At 48.1% G+C, this 25,417-nt stretch overlaps 1 protein-coding gene across 1 annotated transcript; it reads left to right on the forward strand.

The window, feature by feature from the left end:
- The first annotated feature begins 2,821 nt into the window (after positions 1-2,821).
- Positions 2,822-25,273, forward strand: MPP1 (MAGUK p55 scaffold protein 1). Its single transcript, XM_030850206.2, has 12 exons — positions 2,822-3,086; positions 13,634-13,777; positions 13,955-14,033; positions 15,067-15,152; positions 17,956-18,024; positions 19,450-19,646; positions 20,076-20,182; positions 20,887-20,967; positions 21,669-21,749; positions 23,195-23,397; positions 23,648-23,722; positions 24,591-25,273. The coding sequence occupies exons 1-12, from the start codon at positions 2,985-2,987 to the stop codon at positions 24,765-24,767; spliced, it is 1,401 nt and encodes a 466-aa protein (XP_030706066.2). The 5' UTR covers positions 2,822-2,984; the 3' UTR covers positions 24,768-25,273.
- Positions 25,274-25,417: the final 144 nt, after the last annotated feature.

Here is a 25,417-nt window from a genome sequence, read left to right on the forward strand (position 1 = left end):
GGAAGACCTTTTCATGTGTTTATAGGACATTTGTCTTTCTCTTCTATGAATTTTGCCCATTTTTCTAATTTTAGTTTCATTTATTCCTTATTGGTCAGTAGGAATTCTTTCTATACTCTGTATACTAATATTTTGTAGGCTATAGCTGTGGAAAATATCTTCCCTCAGTTTGAGGATTGTATTTTCATTCTCGATATGACGTATTTTGATCAGCAGAAGTGCTTATTTTAATGTAGTGCGAGTTGGCAATCATTTTCCTCTGCGTAAGTGCTTTTCTACCCCAAAGTCATAAAGGATGTCTCCTATATTGTCTTCTAAAAGTTTTATAGTTTTGCCTTTCGCCTTTAGGTCCTTCAGCTACTCGGAATACATTTTTGTGTGGTGTGAGGTAAAGTCTAATTTCATTTTTTAAAAACATTGTGAGAAACTATATTTTTCCAGTCATGAACTTTGAACTGAATTTGTGTGCCTCAAGGCAGTTCTAGGAATTGAGAAAAGCAGATAGCTGCAATAAATTCCAAGGAGCAAAGCCTGATTCTGAGCACTGAGCACCCTGAAATGGAACCAGCCGAGCAGAAAAAGGCATGGGAATGTTGAAAAAATGACCAGCTGTATGACCATGCATCCTGAGTCAGCCGACCTGCCCTCCCAGTACTTTTCCACGCTGAGCTTTGCCTCGACAAAAGCTTTTAACTACATTTTGCTGGAGGATTCACTCCCTCGGAAGTCTCCGACTGCAGTAGTTTAGGTGGCGTGTTTGCCTGCACCTGTAACCTGTCTCGGTTTCTGTTTTGATCCTATGGCTCCCCAGTCGCCCTTACTGCAAGCGTGTCCTTTCCCTACTGCTCTACAGTGCCTCTTGTCATGTCACCATTTCTCGTCTCTCTTCTGTTCCAATGGTCTGTCTATTTCTGTGCCCACACCATGCTCTCCTAATTAACATAGCTTTGTTATAAGTCTTGCAATCTAGAAGGCAGTTCCCCCACATTGTTCTCCTAGAATGCTTTGGCAATTCTTGTTCTTTACAAGTCCACACATATTTTAAAATTAGATTATCAAGTTTCACAAAACCTATCCCAGAAGTGGGATTGCTGGCTCAGAAGGTCCTGTTCAGTTTTATGAGATAATGCAAAACTGTTCTCCTAGATAGTACTGCCAACAGCAGTACTCCCAGCAGCAATATTCAAGAACTCATATGGATTCACATCTTCTCCAACACTTGATATTGTTAGACATTTAAATTTTTGATAATTGAATGGAGGTGCAGTGGTATTTCATTGTGGTCTGATCACTAATGAGGTTGAACATCTGTTCATATGTTTATTGTTCACGTGGGTTTCTCCATCTGTGAAATATTTATTCGTGGTTTTTACTCATTTATCTGCTGGATTGTTTGTTTTCCTTATTGATTTGTAGACCTTTATATGTTCATAGTAGGAATTCTTCGTCAGTTGTGTGTATTGAAAATATTTTCTGCAAAAGCACAACTTATCTTTTTTGCTTTTTAGCTTGTCTTTTGATGAGTAAAAGTTCTTAATGCTAAAGTCAAACTGATCAATATTGTTTTATAGTCAATGGTTTGTCTCTATCCCAAAGTCTAAAAGTTCTTTGCTGATGTTTTCTGTCAAGAGCTTTAAAGTTGTGTTTTTGACACAGAAGTCCTTAATCCATCTGGAATAGATTTTTTTTTCTGCATATAACATGGAGGAGGGTTCCAGCTTCATCTCTTTCAATATAAATAACCATTTTCCAGCTTTGGTTAATGAAAAGTCCCTCTTTACTTACCTAACATGGCACCTGTATCGTATACACAGTTATACACATGACTGGGTGCGTTTCTGCGTTTTCTAATCTATCTCATTGCTCCATTAATCTATCCCTGCACTGGTATCGCACTGTCTTAATTTCAATAGCTCTCTCTCCCTCTGTGTCTGTGTCTCTGCCTCTGTGTGTATGTGTGTGTGTGTGTGTATCTCAGCCTTCTATAGTTCCTTCAGGGTAATCTTGGGGAAGGGAGCCAGCAATCACGTGAGCTCAGCCTCTTAGCAGAGAAAACTGGATGATCTGGCTGCAAACTCTTGCCCCTGGATTTGCCCTTCTTGTCTATGAGGTACTGGAAGGTCCAAATAAGATTACATAGAGTAATGAACTGCTTATAATACTGCGAGGTTACTCCCTTGGGGTCAAGGGGCCAGGTGTTTATCAGGCAAAGGTGTGTACAGATCGTGGACAGCCCTGAGTTCTGTAAGCACAGAAAATGTTTGTTTTGTTCAGAAAGTCTGTCGTCTAGGCTTCTGTTTTAACGCCACGAAGGCGTTAGGGTATAAGGAATTCTGCTCTAGGATTCGGAAGGAATGTTGGCTTTCTTCGCTTCCACTGATCCCTCAATTTTTTGTGGCATTAGCAGTAGGAGCTGTAGCCTAAGACAGATAACAGCAGCACAGGAGCCTTAAAAGGCCTTTTCTCAAAGTCCTGTGCCCACATCGGTTTCTGGGTGGAGCCTGGAGTCGGAGGGGCGGCCGTCGCAGCCCTCGGATGCTCCCCTGCCATCCCCACGAATTCGGCCCGGGTGTAGGTCGAGCGCTCAACCCGCCCCAGGCTGTGGGTCCTCTGTGGTTTGGGAGCGGTGTGCTTTTTCCTATGACCCCTCTGGGATTCAGCCGCAGGGGCCTCGGCGGGAACAGCGCCTCCTTCCGGCCCTCAGGTGCGTAGCGCGCCAGGGGCCCGCGGGGCCCGGTGGGGGGGGGAGACGGGAGGCGGGGGCAGGGGCGTGGCGAGGGTGGGGCGTGGGCGGAGCTCCTCCCCCGCGCTCTCGGCGCACAGCCTGCGGGGTGGTGACTGACCAGCCGCGCCGCTTCCCAGTCGCCTGCGCCGCCTCAGCCGCCTCCGCGCCGCAGGCCCGGGGCCCTGCCGCTCCAGGCTCTGTCCGGCCCCGTGTCCCCGCGTCCCCGCGTCCCGGCGCCCGGCGTCCCGGGTCCCGCAAGATGACGCTGAAGGCGAGCGAGGGCGAGAGCGGGGGCGCCATGCGCACGGCGCTCTCCGACCTCTACCTGGAGCACTTGCTGCAGAAGCGCAGCCGGCCCGAGGTGAGCTGCCCCCGGGGCCCGGCGCGGGATGCGGGCCGGTCCTCGTCTCTAGGCCGCGCCTCCGGCCGCGGTCCCTTCCCGCCCGCCGCCCTGCCCTCGGGGGTCCTGCCCCCGGGGTGGAGGCCGCGGCGGGCGGCGGGGTTCGGGCGGGACTCCGGGCGCGGTGGCTGGTGGCCCCCAGAAGCGCCTCTAGGCGAGAATCGGGAGAGGCCGCGGCCTCGACCGAGAGCTGATTAAGGTCAAGGGAAACTTCTTCGTGGACGGAGGTCAGGGTCACAGAAAGACTGTAAGGAGCAGATCGAGAGTAGGACTGCTTGGTGGTTGTGTCAGCAGAAAGGGCTGTAAAAGCCAACGCTGGCCCCAAAGTGTTCACTCACCGTCCCTGTGCATTTAGGCAGGGCCCCTGGTGCTGGGGTGCAGGTGGGTGGACCCCTGTGTCTGTTTGTGGGCAGTCATCTCACAGGTAACTCTGCCCCGCAGATTCCTATGATGGCCCATAAATAGCTCATCACCTCCATCCTCAAAGATTCCCAGAGGGAAGGGTTGATAATTTTCTTGTTATCTCTAATTCTTCTGGGTGTGGCGAGGACCCAGCAAGGTAAGGTTGTCACTCAGGGTCTCTCCCACAAGGGCACGGCCACCAGGATGCTCGCTCACTCACTCATCTGAAGGCCGACGCTCTGTCTCATTGTCAGCCATCAGCAGCACCGGCCAGCAGCCCTTCCATGTCCCCTGGCCTTCTCACAACACAGTGGCCAGGTTCCAAGAAAGGATGTCCACGGAGACACACAGACAGAGACAGAGGGCCAGGCAGAAGCTATCTTGCCTTTGATAACTCAGCCTCAGAACTCACAGTGTGAATCTTTTTCCTAGACTACAGGATCTTCCAGGGCAGGGCCGTTTCACACTCACTTTTTACATTTTAAATGCCTGGTAAGTGGGTCCTCAGAAATGTTTGCTGAATTAATAAGTGACTTAAGAGGTGGACATGCGATTCAGCGTAGCCATCCGCTTTCACTCATGAGGAAACTGAAGATCCGCAAAGTAAAGCAGACTGTGGAGCTGTGGACTCTGGGCTGGGTGGCATCAGCTCAGGTCTCCGCATTCACACCTGTCTGTCATTGCAAGTCAGGGTGAACCCGTGGGGAAGGCCTTGGTTATTCAGCTGCCAAGACAAAATTGGAAGTTATGCAGCAGCATGTACCCTAGGAGGGGCTCAGGCTCTAAAACGACTTGGTTCCTCACAAGTTTGGACATGGGATTTTTTTTTCTTCCCCACAGTCAGCTCACTTGGCTGAGCCTTAACTCACTCCCCCCCAAAAAACCACCTCTCTTTATTAAATTTCTTTTGGAAACTTTATTGAGGTTTACTCTAGCATACATCTAATTCACGGGTTTGATTGTGCAGTTCAATGACATCTGACAGATGCATCCCATCATGTGGCCATCACCGTAATCATAATGTAGAACATTTGTGTCACTCCAGAAAGTTCCCTGATGGTCCTGTAGGTTCATTTCCCCGGAAACCTGGAAGCCACCCTGGCAACTTCTGGAAAACACTACCACTTTGCCTTTTTCAGACTGTCTTATAAATAGACTCCAAACATATGCAGGCTTTTCTTTCTGGCTCTTTTCACTTAGCAAAACCTGAGTGTCACCTGTAACTCCGTGCCCAGAGCCTGTGTAGACCTGTCTGCGCCTGGTGGGGAGGCTGGAGAAGTCGTGTGCGGTTTTGAAAAGAGGCCCTTTCACTGCCCTCTGAGTAATAAGCAGTTTTTGTGGAGCTGTGAGTTGATCCTGCAAAAATACCAGATACAGTCTATTGCTTAGTCACTTTGCTTGAGTGTATGAAAGGATTTGAACATGAAATAAGAAAACCTGGTAAAGCACTGAATGCAAAGCGTCCAGACCTGCCGAGGTGTGGAGACTGGAAGAAGAATCTCCACACGATGAAAGGTGGCCAGACCCCACGAACCTGCTGACTCTCACTTCCTGACGTTCACCCTCCCTCTGGGGCTCTTAGCAGTCTCTGCTGCCAACCCTGGGCTCTGCCTGTGCCTTTGATTCTCTTCTCTGTAAAGTGGACCTGCTTAGAGGCTTGCGGTGATGTTGACCTGACATAGCGCCTGTCCAGCAGCAGTAGCACGTTTTGCTGTCCTGGCAAGAACCAAGAAAAGTTGTAAGGAAGTTGTTGGCTTTAAAGGAGTTCATAAACTCACGTTGCCAAAGGCTTCATTTAGGGAGATTGCTTTCTATAAAAGTTCTAAAAACTGGAAACCCAAAGTTTCACCTCTGATTATAGTCGACATTTGGTATTGAAAAAGTATTGTCGGGCTTCCCTGGTGGCGCAGCGGTTGGGAGTCCGCCTGCCGATGCAGGGGACGCGGGTTCGTGCCCCGGTCCGGGAAGATCCCACGTGCCACGGAGCGGCTGGGCCCGTGAGCCGTGGCCGCTGAGCCTGCGCGTCCGGAGCCTGTGCTCCACAACGGGAGAGGCCACAACAGTGAGAGGCCCGCGTACCGCAAAAAAAAAAAAAAAAAAGTATTGTCAAAATATAATTTTGCAGTAGGTTTGAAGTGTAGCCTGTCTCCCATATTTAAGTACATGCTTCCTTCCTTGGAGAAACGTTTTATGAGCTCTCTCTGACCTTGTTCTTTTTTGCAATCCCTTAGTGCACATAAGATTGGTTGTAAAATTCCTACTTTTCTCTTCAGTCCTGTTTGAAGTAGCCCTTCTCCCATGAACTGAAGCAATACGTTGAAAGTCCCTGAAAGTTCACTTGTCCCACATGGGAAATGACCTAAGAAATGTCAGGCTGCAGGTGAGTTTCCACTCAGAGGAGCTGTGTGTGGGCTCCTGGGCGGGGAGACGCAGCATCACCTGCTGTGCAGGGGCCAGGACGCCACTGGCGAATAGCGCTCCAGGCAGGGGACATTCAGGGTTGACGGGGGTCTTGAGACACTGCTACCAAATGTCCCCTGGGGCAAAGGGAGATGAAATCAGTTGACATTTCATTGACTGCAGAGATTTTTTTCCCCTAAGCAGTGAGTTGCTCAAATCTTCCACTGTTGCTAAAAAAGGAGGGGAAGTGACCCCAGGGGTGGGAAATGGGAAGAAATGCTCTGAATTAGGGAACCAGAATACAACTTTTGTAACATGACATTCTCTTTTCTGAGTCTTCACTTTTCCATTTTTCCTTCCCATAGAGAAATACACATGAGCAAAGTACATACGCAGTTGCCGCTGGAACGGCTCCTCTGTGACCACAACTCCCATCCGCGGAGGCCACCAAGCACGGATTGTGTAGCACTGCAGTGTTTACTATGGGAAAAATCCGCGTGTCGGTGGACCCGTGCAGCTCAAACCCGTCATCGCTCAAGGGTCGTCTGTATAGGTTTTTGCTCAAAAGTCACTTGCCGGAAAATTCTGGCTCGGAGGCGCTCCTCTTTCCCCAACGCTTCCCCAGCTCTTGTCATTTGTGGTGAAACAGTGCTCAGCTGTTTCTGGTACCTTGAGCCCTCTTGGTTTTCTCATAGTCTTTCTTGTTTTCTTTCCCAAAGTGGAGCCTGACCTTGCCTGCCGTCTGCGGCGATCACTTGCCTTCTTGGCCTGGGCCTTCTTCTAAGTCTCCACATGGAAACAGTTGGCAAGGAGCCTAACAGTAGGCTGAACAAATGTTTGTTCTTTCCTCCATTCGCTGTCACCGGCTCTTAATCCGACTGTTTGGGTGGGAAAGCCACCCGCTGCCAAGTTTGTTTTTCATCTCTTTTTTAATCCCAACTTCCTTTGAGCCACTGCCTCTGCCCTTTGAACCCGCTGCAGATGTTTCCTCCGAAGGGGGTTTCAGCGCACAGGCGTTGCCACCCCAGCAGTGTGTGTGATTAAAGGCCGAGAGGCTGCAGAGCTGCCCCCGTCCTGCTGGGGCGGCGGGGAAGAAGGCTGGTCTCAAAGTTGTGAAGTGAACTCTGCGAAATGCCATCTAGTACCTTTGACCACGTTGTTCAGCATCACTTGGTGGTCGTGGGCTGGTAAGGATTGAAAGACGGCTCAGCTTTGGGGCGACAAAGTACACAAACGAAATATTTGTAGCACGTTGGAATGAATGTATTACCAGCTATGGAAACAAGAAAAGTTAGAGCAGTTCAGGGGCAGGACAGGTGCCCGGCACGTGGCCAGTGGACGGATGGACAGATGGGACAGGGGACAGACTGCAGTCTAAGTTGTCAACCTGGACAAGTTAGTTACCCTGAGTGGCAGGCGGGTAACCTTCCCATTCTTCAAAGCTGGGTCTGGGCCAGCTGAACTCTGTGGACGTGTCCTGCCTTTGGTGTGGTCTCAGACCCACGGCTGGGGTCAAGGAAGCACCTTGGCTCCGTGCACATCTGTCTGTCTGTCTAGCCCTGCTCCTGGGATTGTCTGTGGTGAGGGGTGCAGGGGGCTGGTTGAGGGAGTTTCCTGCATGTCAGGTGCTGTTGAGGAGAGGCTGGCCCCCTCTTGCTGAGCAGTCAGGGAAGCCTCACTGTTGCTAGTTGGTTCTTTGGTCGCCACGTCGGAGGGTTCCGTTTATCTTACTCATCATTTGCAGCTTCTGGGTGAGCATGATAGTGGCTCTGAGTCATCTCGAAGGGGGACGTCTTGATGAATAAGCACATTTAAAAGACCAGCCTTTGAGATAGCAAGTCTTGAACTTTCCTGGGTGCTGAGTCCTTAATTTAAAGGCTGACGTGTTAAAAGCAATCTGTGTCATGGAGCCGAATGAGAAGGCGATGAGCGGAGGGTGCCGCTTTATCTGCCTGTTCCAGGCACACAATCACGTAGGCGTCGGCCCCTTGCAAAGGTCATTTTGTCTTCCGTGGACTGAGACTTTCGAACCTGTCACTGTAGACGGGCCCAGCGCGTCTCGAAACACAGGTGAATCATCATAAGTGGTTTATTGATGGTACTTTACGGCACATGATAAAATAATCTGATCTATGTTTTCAGGTTTTATGGCCACCAGTACCTGCTTTGGTTACTGACACAGATAAATGGTAGATGCTGATAGATCCATAGGATTAATTTCTGAGTTTGGTTTTCAGCTTTCTCAGCCCCACAACTACTAGTGAAAAAAGATTTGTAAGTGAGGATCAAGGAAAGTCCTAAGTTTTATTTCATGCTTTGAGGCCAGAGATTTGAGACTTGAGCTCTTTGTATATTCACAGCAGTCATTCAGTCAGCAATCCTTGAATTCCTCATTCTGTACATTCAATCTCTTAACACATGTGCATGGTAAAAATATACAACTAGTACAGATGCTTAATTTGAGAGAAAGAATTCTTCCTTCCAGCTTGACGCTGCTTTTCCTCTGGTTTTCTTGAGTCTACTTAGAGAGCTATTTGATCTCATTCTCTTTAAATGGGTCTGTGGCAATAGCTACCTAGCTTTGAAGAGTTTTAACCACATGGTTCCAGGTCGCCATGGGCAATGCTTTGAGGAACTCTTTGGTCACTGTGTGTTGTGGCCTCTTACTTACCCATCCCAGAGTCTGGAAACTGATCCTGTACCCTGCAGATGTCTCAAGGATTGGTTGTTGCCTCTGTCCGTTCTTTGGTACTGTGCTCTTAGTTATAGCTCTTCGGTTGCAGACAAGTGCGACTTGCCAGCCATTTTGCTAGTTCTTTTATGCAATAACTTCTCCTCTGTCTACTACAAGCTCAAAAATAGTACCCCATCAAAACCATGGACTTGACATTGGTATGACGTGTGAGTGTAGTTCTGTGCCATTTTGTCACATGTCTGAATATATGTAACCATCACCACAATCAAGATATGGAACTGTTCCATCAGCACAGAGACCTCCCTGGTGCCACCCCTTGATAGTCACATCTCCCCGTGTCCCCTTGGCAACCACTAATCTGTTCTCCTCCTCTATAATTTTGCCATCTCTAGAATGTTATATAACTGGAATCATATTGTATGCAATTTTTTATTGCTGGGAAGCGTCCCGAGGTATGGATAGACCACAGTCTGTCGAACTGCTCACCTATTATAGGCTGTTCTCCTTGTCTCCAGGTTGGGGTTACTACAAATAAAGCTGTTATGAGCCTTCATGTACACATTTTGCACAGACTTTTGTCTTGTGCCATTGCTGGGTTGTAAAGTAGTCATTTAGTTTTTTAGGAAAGTTCCCAACTCTCTTCCCGAATGGCTGTAACATTTTACATTCCCACCAGCCATGGATGAGAGGTTCAGTTTCTTTGCACCCTCACCAGCATTTAGTCTTGTCGCCAATTTTTATCTTAGCTGTTCTGATAGGTGTGTAGTGGTATATTTCATTATGGTTTTAATCTGCATTTCTCCCTGATAGCTAATGACATTGAACGTCTTCTCATGTCCTCATCTGCCATCCTTCCTTTTACATATCCTCTTTAGTGAAATATCTGTTCATGTCTTTTGCCCGTTTTCTAATTAGATTGTTTTTATTGTTGCGTATGGAGCATTCTTTATGTACTCTAGATGTTAGAGTTTTCCATTGGATGTGGGCTTTGGGAATGTTTTCTCTCAGTCCACATCTTGTCTTTTCATCATCTTCACATAGGCTGTCACAGGGGTAAAGTTTTCCAATTTATCAGTTTTTCCTGTTATGGATCCCGCTGTTGGTGCCAAGTCTAAGAACTCTTGTCTAGCCCTAAACCCTGATGACTGTTTTTTTCTAAAAAGTTTTGTAGTTTTACGTTTTACATTTAAGTCCATGATCCATTTTAAAGTCTAGTTCAGTGTTTCTTTTTTTGCCTATGGGTGTCCAATTGCTGCAGCATCATTTGTTGAAAAGACTACCCTTCCTCCGTTGAATCGCCTTTGCACCTTGTCAAAATCAACTGGACATATCTGTGTGGGTCTATTTCTGGGCTCTCTCTCCTGTTCCATTGATCTTTATGTCTGTCCCTCTACCAGACCACACCGTCTTGATTATTTGTAACCATATAAATCTTGAAACCAGGTAGACTGATTCCTTCTACTGTCTTCCTTTTCAAAATTGTCTCAGCTGTTCAAGGGCCTGTGCCCTTACATCACGTACATTACACGTCGTCCAGAGGTACTTTTTTCATGTAACCTGCAGGGATCGGGTGAGTGAAGCCACTTGTGGGTAAAAAATAACATCCCAGATGCAGGAGGATCCACAGCTCACGCTTAGCTTTCCTCCCAGGGTGCCGTGGAGAGTGAGCTGGAGAGCGTGTGCCCATCTGCAGGGGGGCAGGTTCCACAGGGACGGGTCTTCTGATTGTTACTAAACGAAACAAAATAAAGCAGAACCTTAAGTTCTACATTCATTCCTTCGTCAACTTTCCCTCTCACTGTAGTCACAGGATCGGTGGCCCTTCCCTTCATCTCTTCTCTGTCATGTGTGTGTGGACCTTAATGTCGTTTCGTGACTTGCTGGAGGTAGATTGTAAAAAGGGAAAGTTAGTGAAGGCTTTTGTATTATTCTGACCGGTTGCTGACCCCACAGCTTTAGTCCACTTCTTGCTGACCCAGCTTTTCCCTGGTCTTGTTCGGGGCGGCAAGATACCCAACTCAGTTCTTATTTTCTCAGCCCCTTTTGCAGCCTGGGATGGGCACGCTGTGTTCTGCAGTTCTGGCTGATGAGCCATGAGCAGATATCCACTGGGGAAGTTCTGGGACAGATGCCACTGGCCTGGCCCTTCTTCCTTCTTCCTGCCTTGAAAGTGGAGCTGTAGGTTGGGTGGGCAGCTTTTCAGGAGACGGTTTCTCAGAAGCCCGAGCCCCAGCCCGTTCTGCCCCGGCCAGTTCCTCCTGTGTGCACGTTCCAGGCTCTGCTGTCTTCTGGAAAAATTTTTGAAATCTCTCATCCCTGATGACTTCCTGTTTTTTGTCTGTGGGTTTCTATTTACCCTCCCCCTTTGGTCTCATTTAAACAGGGTCCAGGCTACACGCAAGTACTTAGGCTGCCAACTTGAACCTAAATCACAGTCACTTAGGAAAATTCTATCTTGTCAGAATAGAAAGCATTGTACTTTGTAGGGCTTTAGGAATAATAAGCTTTCATTTGCCTGTTTAGAAATTAATTTGAAATGAAACGAATACAGTTTACTTCTCACCTCCTTCTCTAGTCACCCAGTTCCTCCCTGTTGTTCATGTCTCTTTCCAGAGGGAGATGATGCATTTACAAGCAAATATGAAGATATTCTTATCTTTCACTGTTTATGCTGATGATAACATACCTTTCCTCACTCTTTTTTTTTTTTCCACTTAATATGTCTTCCAGATTAACCTCTGAACCTCCTTTTCAGGGCTACATGGTGTCTGTGTGCCAGGATGCCCCCGCACAGATGCAGTGGTGACTGTATTAATGGCTTATCTACTGTAGACGGCCTTGAAGTTCTGTGTGGTTCTGGGCTCCCAGGTCTCATAAGTCACTTTCCTAAGTATGGCCCTTTGTTAGACAATTCTGCTTTAATAGCAGTGCCGCATGACTCTACGGCATGAGAGGTTTTCGAAGTTCTAGTTGCTACACAAGGCAGTTTCTCTTTGTCAGTACTTCCCTCATTCTGTAGACAGACAGATAGGTCTAGCTGTTCCCACCTGGGGATATTCCCGCTTCTCCTTTGCCACCAAGTGGCTGACGAGGTGTCCTGCTCACGGCTCCACCCACTGGGAAGATCTTCCCTCCCCACGGTCTCTGAGGGGCACCCCCAGGTGTGGCTGGATTGCAGCCACAATCCATTTTCAACTCAATCCTCACATAAACCAGGGTCGGGCTTCTTCCTTCTGCATATGGTTTTTGATTGACTGTTCTATCAGGAGAAGGAGCGTTTCAAGGAGATTTATTCATATTGTGCAGCAGCCACTTATTCTCGTTGGCTTGTGGTCTCAGAGCGACACTGTTCTTAAAAGCCCAAACCTGGAAGCACCCCAAAGTCCATCCACAGTAGGACACCACACGAGGGTTCCAGTTCCCTGCTCCATGGCCTTGTCACTGTCTTAGTGCCATTCCCTTCCAATGTTTTATCTGAAAATTTTCAATCTCACTGAAAAGATGAAACAATTTTATAGCAACTTCCGTTAGCCATACCTCCTAGATTCTACCATTAACATTTTGCCATGTTTGCTTTATCACATATCTATCCCAAAACCATCCATTCACCTTTTTTTTTGTTTTGCACTTCAAAATAAGTTGCAAAGATCAAAACACTTCACCCCTAAAAGCTTCAGCATGCATATCATCGGCTAGGGTTCAGTATTTATGGTTCTTTTTTAAATTTTGTGGTTAAGTTTACATACAGTGAAATGCACTGGATGAGTTTTAACAAATGCATACACCTGTGCAACGCAACCCTGGTCACAGTTTGGAACATCACCACTCCAGAAGGTCTGTCATGCCCTTACCCAGCCTACCCCTTCCCATCCTATGAGAGGCAACCACTGTCTTAAATTTTTTTTACTGTAGTTTTTTTTGCTTGTTCTAAAACAGCATGAATGGTCTCCTCCTGCAGGTGGACTTTTCAGCTATAGTGAATAAAGCTGCTGTGAACTTCTGTGTGCAAGCCTTTCCGTGGGTGAACACCTAGGAGTGGGGTTGCCAGGGCATAGGGTCAATGAATGCTTAACTTGATATAAGAAATCGCCACACTCTTTTCCACGGGGCTGCGCCATTTAGCGTTCCCACCGGCGATGTCTGGGCGTTTCCAACATCTGTCCTTTTCACTGTAGGCTCCCTAGTGGCTGCGGAGTGGTATCACGGTGATGTTGGCTCTTCATAGGCCTTTAGTGAAGAGTTTGTTCAGACGTTTCGTCCATCTTTTCATTGCTCATCGTCCTGTTATTGAGTGAGAAGAATTCTTTACATGTTGTAGGTATAAGTCTTTGTACTCTCAGGCTGAGAGTTTTGGTGAGAAGTTTTTAGTTTTGGTGAGAAGTTTTTAGTTTTGATGAGATCAGTTGTATGCTGTTTGATTATTGCTCTCTGTGTCTACTAAACCTTTGCCTGTCTCAGTGGAGTTTCTCCACGAACAGATATTCTTAACTTTAAAGTATTTGTAGTTTTAGCTTTCGTTTTTTTACAGTTCTCTGCCTCCTCCCAGGTTTTGAAGATGTATTGTGCTTTCTTCTCAAAGCTTGGTGGTTTTACCTTGCACGTTTGGAACTGGTTCTGTATATAAAGTGATGTGGGGACCAACGTGCCCTTGGCCTGTGCGGGGTTGACCCAACACCATGGATTACAAAATCCATCCCTCTGTGTGCCCTCCTGCCAAGGCCACGGGCCTTAAATTACTTCAGATTTATACTAAAGACATCTTTCTAGAGTGTAATCCGTCCAGCATTGCTGTCTTCATGGTCGGGGTCAAGGGGTCACAGTTGATGTGTCGTCTCGGGCTGATGGCAGGGGTAGCCACTTGGATAAATAATGCTTCACATCAAGTCTAACGCAACTGGCCACCAGCCTTAGGAGATAAGCGTTGGTTTGCTGAGCCTTTGGGGTTTGGACGCGCAACAACGACCCGACGGCTGCTTGCTTCGTACATTTCTCTGCTGTTTTGACCCGACAGACTGTGTCACCCCAGCTGAGTGCCGTGACGGAGGACATGTACACCAACGGGCCCGCCGCCCCGGGGAGCCCCACCCGGGTCCAGGGCCAGGAGGCTCGGAAGGTGCGGCTCATCCAGTTCGAGAAGGTCACCGCGGAGCCCATGGTAATCCCTCTTCCTCCCCACCCCAGGCCCCTCATGGCAGGCTTCTTGCCCCTGCCAACTGATGACACCTCGTGTGCAGACAAAATATTTCTCCCAAGAAGTTGCCTTAAGTTGTCTTAAAGATCAACTCAGAAAGAGCTTGCAGTTAAGCTTGCTGTGCCCTCGTCTGTCTTCCAGGGAATCACGCTGAAGCTGAATGAGAAGCAGTCCTGCACGGTGGCCAGAATCCTCCACGGCGGCATGATTCACAGACAAGGTGCAGGCGTGTTTTGTTCAGGGATTCATCCTTTACTCCCTGTCCAGGGCCGAGGGGCACGAAGCTTATAGTGTTCAAAACAGGGAGCATCTGTGTGCGTGCCGAGAGATTTTTTTGTACCGTAATGACTGGCTCTTTCGAATGATGAATCGCCCAGCGCCACTGTCGCTCCCTCTGAGCATTCTCATACACTTATTTATGCCAATACTTCTGCAGTTAGTTAACATTTGAGCAACTACTATATGCAACCCCTTGCACTAGACTGTGAACACATAGCAGTGAAGAAAACAGACCATCTCGACCTCCTGAGGCTACCAGTTAAACTGAGAAAATAGGGAATTCCCTGGCGGTCCAGTGGTTAGGACTCCGCGCTTTCACTGCCGAGGGTGCGGACTCCATCCCTGGTCGGGGACCTAAGATCCCACAAGCCACATGGCACGGCCAAAAAGAAAAGAAAAGAAAAGAAAAAAAAATAAACTGAGAAAATAGATATTAACAAATAACGACAAGTAACTGTTGTATCGCCATGTGAAGCTGCCGTCAATTTGCAGATGCGTCATTGAGTAAAAGTGCTTTTCTGTGCATCAAGGGTAGCACAGGTATTGATACTCATTCTTCACATAGAATCTAAACAGCGATTAACTTTACCACTTGGTAGCATTTGGAGGTCTTAGCTAAACAACAGAGAAACATTGAGCTTTCTTGTTCCTTGGAGTGTGTTCAGCTGTGTCATAGCCCCCTGACGTCAGGGGGACTCTAGTTCCAGGACACTTTCAGGACCAAGTGCTTTTATTTTGCAGTTGGAGTCCTGAGGTCAAGGAGGATGACATAATCTTAAACCGTCAAGTGCCTGTCTTGCTAGGTCCCTGAAGGCCATGAACAGAACATTCCCATCTCTCATGGTTGAATGGTTTCAACCCTGTGTGTTCTACAGTCTGTCGTACAACATGCTCTAGATCATGGTTTCTTCTCTGTGGCGTTTTGACTTCTGTTGACACCTCTTTCGTCTGAACGTTTGTTCTTCTGTTGGTAGGCTCCCTTCACGTCGGAGATGAGATCCTAGAAATCAACGGCACGAACGTGACTAATCACTCAGTAGATCAGCTGCAGAAGGCAATGGTGGGTATTCACTATGCCCTTGTCTTCGTGAAGCATCGATCCGCATTGGTGTCTGTGTACCTCATTTTTCTGTGAAAGTGTTTATACCTCATTGAAGGGCCTCTTACCACTGCTAATCTTTATTCTGTGCAAGAAATGACAGCTCTCTGTCTTCATTTAGTAAACTTCTAAAACAAGGCAAAAGACCCAGAGTGTCTGTCTAGAAAGAGCATTGGACTGCAATGGCAGCTCTGAATCCCGCTCTCCTTTACTCCAGCCCTGTGATTTGGAGCAGGTGAATTCACTTCTCTAGGTCATCTGTAAAATGAAGATGGTAGTAATTGCTGTTCTTATGTCATAGATTTGTTACAGAGAACAACTGAGCTATAATAGGTGAAACGTTGAATGTGCTCTTTAGACGTAGCTGTGCCGGGCATCGTGCTGGGTGTTTGCCTCTCGAGATTCTTCACCATCCCTGTCCGCCCCTGTAACCAAAGCAGGAAAAAACACGTGGGGTAGTCGGGTGTAATTGGTCACGGCTGGTAGGAAGCACCCCTCAGGCACTCAGCAAGGAGATGCCAGGGTACCAGCCAGGGAATGAAGCAGAAAACAGCAACTTAGGGAAAAGTTTACTTTGAACCAGAGCTGAGGAAACTGAACCTTAGAGAGCTCTGAAGCATGGCTGTTTAAGGATAGACCTCACCTCTGACCCAGATGAAATAACAGGGACCGGGTTTACCCTGCTTCTTGAAATGCCTCACGTCCTAAATATTCATGTACCTGATGACAGAGGATTCAGAATACTTGAAGCAAACACTGTCAGGACTGCCACATCCTGCAGGATAGACTGTGTACCCTCTGCCACATGACAGCCTCAACAGGTTTAAAGGATTCAGACCATACAAAAATGCACCGTCCACCCACAATGAAATGAAATTAGAAATAAAAACAGAAAGATACCTGGAAATCCCTAAATATTTGGAAGTTAACACACCTCTAAAGAAGTCACAGGCCATAGGAGAAATCGCAAGGCAAATTAGACACTGTCTTTAAATGAATAGAAATGAAAGCACAGTGTATCCGATTTTGTGGAATGCCACTGAACTCGGACCAAGGTGGAAACGCCTGGATTATAAAACGAGAAAGTTTCAGTCAACAGCCTCAGCTTCTACCCACAGAAACTAGAAGAAGGAAAACAAATGAAACCCAAAACAAGCAGAAGAAAAGAAACAACCGAAATAGAATGGACAGGACCTTGGTAAATGAATGTGGAGGGTGAAGGGGTTTGTAAGATATAACTCTGAAGTAGGCATAACCCACCTATGAGCAATTCTATAGGACCAACGACCCAGTTCCTTCCACAAAGAAAAGACTAGAAAAGAAAACACTGCAGGGAGAACAGGTAGATGAAAATTCGACTCTTACAAGACATATCCACCAATTGCAAACAGTGTCGGACCACGTGCCCCAGACCCTTCATTCAGCGTCTTCCCACCCTCTGGAGTGGCCCACCTGTTTCCCACCGGGACACTGGCTGGATCGTTTCATGGTCACCAACACGAGGAGCAGTTTGGCCTAATGGTTGCTTCTCAGTAGAACGTGATGCACGTGTTTTCTCTGAGCCGATGGCACAGCTGCATCCCTTCGTCTTGCATAAAAACCATTTCAAGTATGCGAACATTCAACATTTGTGCTTCTTTTTGATTTACGTAAATAAAATCAACTATGTAAAAGGTAATTTGTGTCCTGGCAAAAGTTACCATGAACAATACACTTGGAGAAATACTTGTTGTGCATATAATAGGTAGACAGTTAACTACTCTAATATTTAAAGTGCTTCTAAACTTTGTATAAAAAGACAAAAAACTAGGGAGTTCCCTGGCTGTCCAGTGGTTAGGACTCTGGGCTTTCACAAGACAAACAACCAACTAGACAACTGGGCAAAATATATAAGAAGAAAAAGCATGTGGCCAATGAGCTCTTGAAAAGTGCTCAATTTTGGTTATGGTAATAAAATTACAAAATGAAGCAACCATGAAATAATTTCCACCCATCAGATTGGCAGAAATTTAAAACGAACGTTAACATGTAATTCTGGCAAGAATTTCAGGGGAAAGGGACTCTCATATGCTCCTGGTGAGAGTGGAATTTTTATAGTTTTTTAGAAAAGTAACTTGAGGATAGCTATAAAATTGTTTTTATCCTTTGACTCTGCATTTCCATCATGGGGTTCTATTCTGTATAAATCAAATGCAAACATATGAGGACACGCGTTAAAGGGTGTCTACTGCAGCAGATTGTAATAAAACAAACTGGCAACGGTGGACACGCCAGTAATGGGGATGGTGGCTGAGCAAGGGATGCGGCAGAGCCATGAGACAGAGTGAGTGAGGTCTTCATGTATCAAGCTGGAAGCAAGTCATAGAGTAATGCATATAGCATAATCCCATTTTTGTTAAAAACAACTAGCAAAAATACGCGTCTGAATTTGTGTGTAAGTGTTTAGGCCCTTTATTGGTGTGGAGAAATGTGTGGCTGCCCGTGCTCATTTTAGTGCTTCTGGGGGCCTGTCGGGGGTCGGCTGCGCGGAGGAGGGAAAACTATTAGCCTTTGCTCGTTATTCTTTGTTATGCTGGCTTATGGGGCACATGACACTTCCGTCTTGGAGGAAGCATTGTGCTACAAGATTTCAAAGTGTACAGTAAAGATGGCTATTGGGGAAAAATGCCCAGGACTTTGGGAGGGGAAAAATGACTTAATGAAACCCCCAGTCACCCCGGCTCGTTTTACATGACGATTTTATTTCACCTTTCTTTTTTAATAGAAAGAAACCAAAGGAATGATCTCATTGAAAGTAATTCCCAACCAGCAAAATCGGCTTCCTGCACTGCAGGTAGGTGGCACCATCTTCTCTGTTGTGATGATGGCAGGATTCAGGCCCAGTGTGTATTCTTCGAATTCGATTGAAGTGATGTGATTGTAAATATCTCAACAAGCATAGCTGCCTGGTACTCTCTGAACCAAACTAACATGTGTTACAAACTGGCAGGCTGCGGGGCCCTGACAGATAAATGTGGAAGAAGGAAGTTTTAAAAAAATAACTCTGAAGTTTCTGTCACGGGTCACTTATCGTATGATGGTATAATTTTCTTTTTTAAAAAACTTGTTTTAAATTGAAGGTTTGGTATATATGGGCACATATACAATAAAGGACACAAATCGTAAGTGTAAAAGTAGATGAATTTTCACAAACTGAACACACCCACGTGACCAGCACCGTAAGAGTCCCCGTGCCCATTTCCAGTCCCGCCAGCCCTGACTTCTAACTCCAGAGACGAGTTTTGCCCCTTTTTGAAATTCGTGTAAATTGACTCATGCAGTATGAATCCTTTAGTGTCTCATTTTGTTCACTCGGTGTGAAGTCTGTGCTGTAGCAACCGGTGATTCCTTCTTCTTCATTTGTTGTATGACTGTGCTCTGGAGGGCCTTCTGTGATTCCAGCTTTTTAGTTCTTACAAAACTTAGTGCTGCCATGAACCTCTCTGTACCTGAGTGTTGGTGCATTTCTGACGAGCTTTAGGCTGCGTGCCTCTTTCACGATGTTGCCGAACTACTTTCCAGGGTTTTCCATTCACGGCTGCAAGTCCCAGCTCTTCCACGTGGTCACTGTAGCACTTAGAATTATCTGGGCTTTTTTCCTTCATCTTGGCCGTTGTGATAGTGGTGTTACGTTGTGCTCTCTGCTGGGAAATGGTGTCTTCTCTAGTTTGTTAATCAGCCTTAATTTCATGAGTCTTCAGAGAACCAATGTTGCCTTTCTTGATCCTTTCAACTCTAGTTTGTGTTTCACTGGTTTCTGCTCTTTATTATTTCTTTATTTCTTTGGGTTGGATTTTTACCCCTAATCTTCCTAGCAGAGGTAACTGGTATTAAATTCTGATATAGCTTCTTTCGGTCTTTTTTGTTTCTATGTAGAAAGAAATACTCCTTTAAAATTTCAAGCGTACTAGGTATTGTTTTTATTTAATGATATTCTCATTTAATGTTATATCAGCAGCATTTTCCCAGGACATTAAATACTCTTCTACAAATTGATCTTTATAGTTGCATGGTAATATATTCTGTAGGTGGCCGTATTTAATTAATTCCCCATTCTTGGAAAATCAGATTGTTTCTAATACTTCGCTCTAATAGATAACGCTGTGGTGAGCGCGTGTATCCGTGTGTTGTAACTGACAAGCTTCCGTTTAGAAGTAGATCGTGGGGTCAGGACTTCGGGCGCGCCCACAAGGAAACAAGTGCATTTCATCTTTTTCAGATGTTCATGAGAGCGCAGTTTGACTATGACCCCAGAAAGGACAACCTGATCCCTTGCAAGGAGGCGGGGCTGAAGTTCGTCACCGGGGACGTCATCCAGATCATCAACAAGGATGACAGCAACTGGTGGCAGGGACGGGTGGAAGGATCCTCCCAGGGGTCGGCGGGCCTGATCCCCTCCCCCGAGCTGCAGGAGTGGTGAGCTGCCAATGGCCGGGACCCATGGCCGCTACGCTGCTCAGCTACGGAAATCTCATCCCGTGTATAGTTTCTGTTTCTCAACCGGGCCAACCTTCCACTTTTCCTGGAAGAATGGGCGGGGTGGGGGGGCCAATGATGCCTTGATGAGCCTGACTGGCCCTTATGGGTGAAGGAGGACGACTGGCTCTCCCTTCATCCGTGGATCTGTGTTGCCACAAATGCCTTCCCTAAGCTTTAGGTCCCTAAGCCCGCGTTGGGACTGCAGCCCCCTCTTTCTCTGCCGGAGGAGGACGGGGTCTGGGATGACACAAAGGGCAGGAGGCACATGGGTCTGGGGGTTCTGTGTAGAAGGGACGGCACAGGCGAATGACCCCGGGCTTTTACACCAAGAAGCCACCAGTGTCCTCGGTCATCTCTTCCCTCCAGGCGCGTGGCGAGCGGGGCTCAGTCTGCTCCGAGTGAGGCTCCGAGCTGCAGTCCCTTCGGGAAGAAGAAAAAGTACAAAGACAAGTACCTGGCCAAGCACAGCGCAAGTACGCTCCCCAGCCTCCCCGCTGCCCGGCACATCGTTCTCACCCCCAGGGAGCCAACCCAACAGTCTTCCAGACCCTTCTCAGTACATCAGTGCCATCAGTGTGGCCAACTGCAGGGTCTGAGCAGCCCCAGACAGTGGCCTGTTTTCCTTAGAACTGATTCACACTTTGTCCCTCAGCTGCCATGTTTGGAAATATATGAGCATTGTAAATGCGTTTGAGTGGATTGTAGACAGCAAGTGGAGAATAATCTGCGGTTGCGCCACTATTTATTTATTGCGCCTCCTTCCCGCCGGGAGCATTCTAGAGAAAGACAGGAGCAAAGCACAGGGCCTAAAAGCTATGTCAGGGGCCTCCAGTGAGGCAGATGTGGCCGGAGCATCGCGCTGGTGGCAGAGAGGAAGGGACAGCAGCGCGAGCTGGAGATAAGGGGAGATGACAGGCGCGTCGGGTAACGAACTGTGGAGAAGAAGTGGAGAGGTTGGGGGCCAAAAGATTAGAGAAAGTCCGAGTCCAGAGGACTGACCAACAGCCGTGCTGAGTTTATATGGTGCGGGGGTTGGGAAAACCAAAAAATAGACCCCAAGGAAGGGCATCCACGATCCAGGTTGTCCCTGATGCTGTCCGAGCCGGTATAGCCGGTCGCAGCCTTCGCTGTGTGCCCAGCTCTGGCATGAACACGGCTTGCTTTTCTTTGTCTCTAGTCTTTGATCAGTTGGATGTTGTTTCTTACGAGGAAGTTGTTCGGCTCCCTGCGTTCAAGAGGAAGACCCTCGTGCTCATCGGTATCTTCTCATTGCTTTGCCACTTAGAGTACATCTCTGCATTTCTGTTCTTATTTCCCTGCCTGCAGTACGTAACCTCCCTCACTCCCTCTCTCAAAAAAACAAAACAAACAAACAAACAAAAAAACAAGGGCAGTGAGGAAGAAAAGGAAACGGGAAGGCAGGTGTCTTGGGTCCTCCACGTGGAGCAGATATAAGGAGTTTTCTGAGTCCTTACCGGGTTCACGTTACAACATAGGGTAAACCTCACATGGTTTTCAGCAACTAACTCTTTCGGGCTGTCTGTCCGTCTGGCGGCAGTAGGGGTGCTCCAGGCCTATGCTTCCGGGTCCTCCCCATCTTTAGAGTGAAAACATGAGTTGGTTAGAGGACCTGTATGAGGGTTCTGTTTAAATTTCCAGTAAAAGTCAGTTCCATTCAGAGTCCAGTAAGGCAAATATACTTCAGAAATAAACAGAAAATGCCATGTGGTAGCTGGCTCCTCTGCGGAAATGCCAGTTGTCTTCGGAATCCTAACTGGGACCCCAGCGCCTGGAGCCCCCGGTCCTCCTGACACCAGCCCAGAAGCCACGCAACTCGCTTTGACCTGTAGCTCATCTCGAGGGTCTGAGAGATGAAAACCCCTATCCCATTCCTCTTCCTAGCCCCACCTTTGTGCCTGGGGCAAGAAATGGAAGCCTTTATCTCCTCTGTCTGTGCAGGAGCCAGCGGCGTGGGCCGCAGCCACATCAAGAGCGCCCTGCTCAGCCAGAGCCCGGACAAGTTCGCGTACCCCGCCCCGTGTGAGTAGCTCGGGGGGCCTCAAGGACACGTTGCCACGGTCATCTGTCTTTTCCTTTGTGATTTGTTTTTCTTCAGCTGCACCGCACCGCTTGCAAGGTCTTAGTTCCCTGACCAGGGATGACACCCAGGCCCCAGCAGTGAGAGCGCTGAGTCCTAACCACCGGACCGCCAGGGAAGTCCCTCCTTTGTCAAAGATTTTTTTTAAAAAAAAGTTTGATTATAAAAAGAAAAGCCAATTTGGAAAGATACAAATTTGTGCCCATAGTTGCTCCCACTAAAAAAGTAGCTGTGCTGTTTGTCTGCATAAGAGAAGCAGCGGTCAACATTTTTATACTGCTTTGAAAGATTAAACAAATAACATGTTATTAAAAACTTAGTTACTTTCTTTCATTTTAATTTATATTATAAACACTTTCTCATATGCCTAAATCACTCTGAGAGCTCTCTTCCGGTCCATTGAGTGGCTAAGGAAATTACAGGACAGCCACCAATTTTCATGAAATGTTTTCTCAAAGTAGCGCTCAGTAAGGCCCCCGTAACCCCAGCAGCTGCTGTAGAAGGGTCAGGCCAGCAGTCAGGCGGACGCTTAGATTAGTTGCATTCCCAGGAGCGAATCTGTGTAGAAAACTGGATTCTAAACCTGTTATTTGTATTTTTTTTATTCCTTCTCCATTTTGCCTTTGAGGACAGAGTGACACACTGGGGTCAGAAAGCAGAAGGCCTTGGAGGTAGAAATAACCACGACAGTTCCATCATTCAGTAAGTTAGAATGAGAAGTGAGTTAGAAAGGGTAAGAGGTGAGGATAACTCAGGTCAAAGAAGAGTCATCGTTTTATAAGATGGAAAGAAAGACGCGCGGCAGTTGTGGATTGAGGAGAAGGTGCCCGTTGAGGCAGACCAGAGGATGACGCAGGCGGCCAGGGGCCGCGCCTCAAGCTACAGCACGCGTAGCACGGTTTACTCAGAGGATCACTCACACGAGTAGTCGCAAACGTTGCGACTTAAGGACATTCCAGCATTTAGCAGTGTGAGTTTAAAGCAAACCAGAGTACTCTTCTTTCCAAACAACGAAAAGGAGACTTTCAGTGTACTTCCCAGAAATCCTGACTGTAGCCCGGAGATCTGTTTCTAAAATATTTTCAGCTGTCATTTCTTCATTTCTGAGCTTCCGTGTCCCTGGGGTTGGTGTTTGAGAGATGCGTCTTCATAAAGGGAGGAGGATGGTACTCTGGCTCTTGACAGTTAAATGTGTTCTGGGCGGATGGGGGACTTCCTGGTCCTCTTCGTTTCCCAAAGTCAGCCCCTCGGGGTCCTGTGTGAGACACCCCTCCGGGAAACTCCGTGCGCGAAACGCAGCTGGGGTGGCGGTGGCGACGCCAGCGTCCGAGCCCTCGGGAGCCCAGGAGGCCCTGAGTTGCTCAGGGATTTGGGTTCTCGTGCACAGATACGACACGGCCGGCCAAGAAGAGTGAAGAAGACGGGAAGGAGTACCACTTCGTCTCCACAGCGGAGATGACGCGGAGCATCGCTGCCAACGAGTTCTTGGAGTTTGGCAGCTACCAGGGCAACATGTTTGGCACCAAATTTGAAACAGTGCACCAGATCCACGAGCAGGACAAGATCGCCATCCTTGACATCGAGCCCCAGGTGGGTAGGCATGGAAGGCAGGGGCAGATGGGGAAAGGGTGCTGAAGGGCGCAGCTCGTGGGACCCTCCCGCGAGTGCAGATCTGTGCCACGAGCTTTCCCTGGGATCACCTGGCGGCAGAGCAGCAGGACCAGAAATGCTGGAGACGGTGCGGGGGTTGGCGAGGCCCGAAGATGCCAATCGCAAAGGTCCGTCACGACAGCTGACTCCTTTTCTTCCCCTCTCTTCTTCCTCCACTCCCTTTTTCCAGACCCTGAAGATTGTTCGGACGGCAGAACTTTCACCCTTCATTGTGTTCATCGCACCCACTGACCAGGGCACTCAGGTGGGATGAAGGGTCTGTGCTGGGTGGTGGTGGGGGCCGCTCTCCAGGCCCGTGAGGACCGGGCATCGGTCCGGATCGTTGGCCAGAGCGCCGGCAGAGCTCAGCTTCCCGACCCTAAACCTAACCCTGCCTGCTGCTGTCCCCTTCCCGCCCGGCCAGGGGCCAGAGCACGTGTGCCTGTCCCGTCTGTTCAGCACACAGTTGTTAATGCACTAGCCAGGCCATTGTTCCAGAAGAGCAGATCCTGACACTGGTGCGACATGGGCTTAAGAGGGGCATCTGGGGGCAGGGCAGGGACTGTGAAGAACAGAGGCGGCCCTGGGCCCACGTGGTGCGTGCTGTGCGGGGAGGGGCGGGAAGGAGGCCAGGACCGTGTTGAAAGGCCTCCCCGCTCCCCAGAGCCGAGCCGCCCCAAACCCACCCTGCAGGCGCCTTGCTTTGCGCTGAACCTGTGCGTGGGGACCTCCCCGGGTCTTTCTCAGTAGCTGTGTGGTCTCGCATCGTGTGGATGTAGCAGACACTCATTTAGTCTCCTCATTGCCTTCTTGATGGCTACTTAGGTTTAAAACTTATTACAAATAATACGACGGTCGACGGCCCTGTGCGTACGGCGTTTGACACGTGCAAATGTATCTGTAGGAGAGACTCCAGGCAGGATTGTGTTGGGAACGTTGAGAGAGGTCATCCCTATGCCAGGAGCATGTTATGCAGTTTCATCTTCGGTGAAATCTGCTAGAGGGGAAACACAATCTCACTGTACTTGTACGTTTTACTGGAGTCGGTGGTGCTGGGGTGCAGACGGGTGGATCCCTGCTCCATCCGTGACGCCCTCTCTCCCCCTCCCTCCCTTTCTCTGTCTCCTCCACAGACGGAAGCCCTGCAGCAGCTGCAGAAGGACTCCGAGGCCATCCGTGGCCAGTATGCTCACTACTTTGACCTCTCACTGGTCAATAACAGCGTCGATGAAACCCTTAAGAAATTGCAAGAAGCCTTTGACCGGGCATGCAGTTCTCCGCAGTGGGTGCCCGTCTCCTGGGTTTACTAAGCTTGCAGAACAGGGGGAACGACTATGGGCCCCTGTCGAGCCTTAGGAACTCCATTCCCCTTGCTTTAAGACAAACAGGATCGCCCCAGCTAGCTCTGTGTCAGCTTCCAGCTCTCTGCAACTATCCTCATGACCAGTGGGTATCCATCTTGTTCAGGTTTCTGAAGGGCTGGGCTCTGACTTCCCTGATAGACGGGGCCCCGTGGATCGGGATTTCCAAAGGATCTCTGGAAATTGGGGTCCGGAAGTACTATCCAAACACAGCTGCTGATCAAAGATGGTACACACGGGGAGGAAAAGCAACGGACCCTGTCCCTCTGAAGCCTGCACTCCTTTACCTTCAGTCACACTGGGCATTTCATTTGTCTTTGCTTTGAAGAAAGCTTTAACTGCAACTTTCTAAACTGCCAAATGAAACAGCTGTGCAATAGGATGAGGTCTGCTCTAGCGAAACCCTCAAAAGCAATAAAAGTGTTGCTGTGTTAAAATAAAACGCCAATGACCTTGTACCTTTTAACTCTCTGGGTTTCCACCTGTGCCCCAAGCCTCTGGGAGCAGCTGCTGGAGGATGGTACCAACACCAGACGCCTCTGCTGGGTTCACAAGTCTCCCTCAGGCCTGTGAGGACCTTAAGCCTAGAGGTCAGTCAG

Source organism: Globicephala melas, chromosome X, assembly GCF_963455315.2.
Source record: "Globicephala melas chromosome X, mGloMel1.2, whole genome shotgun sequence".
NCBI lineage: Eukaryota > Metazoa > Chordata > Mammalia > Artiodactyla > Delphinidae > Globicephala > Globicephala melas.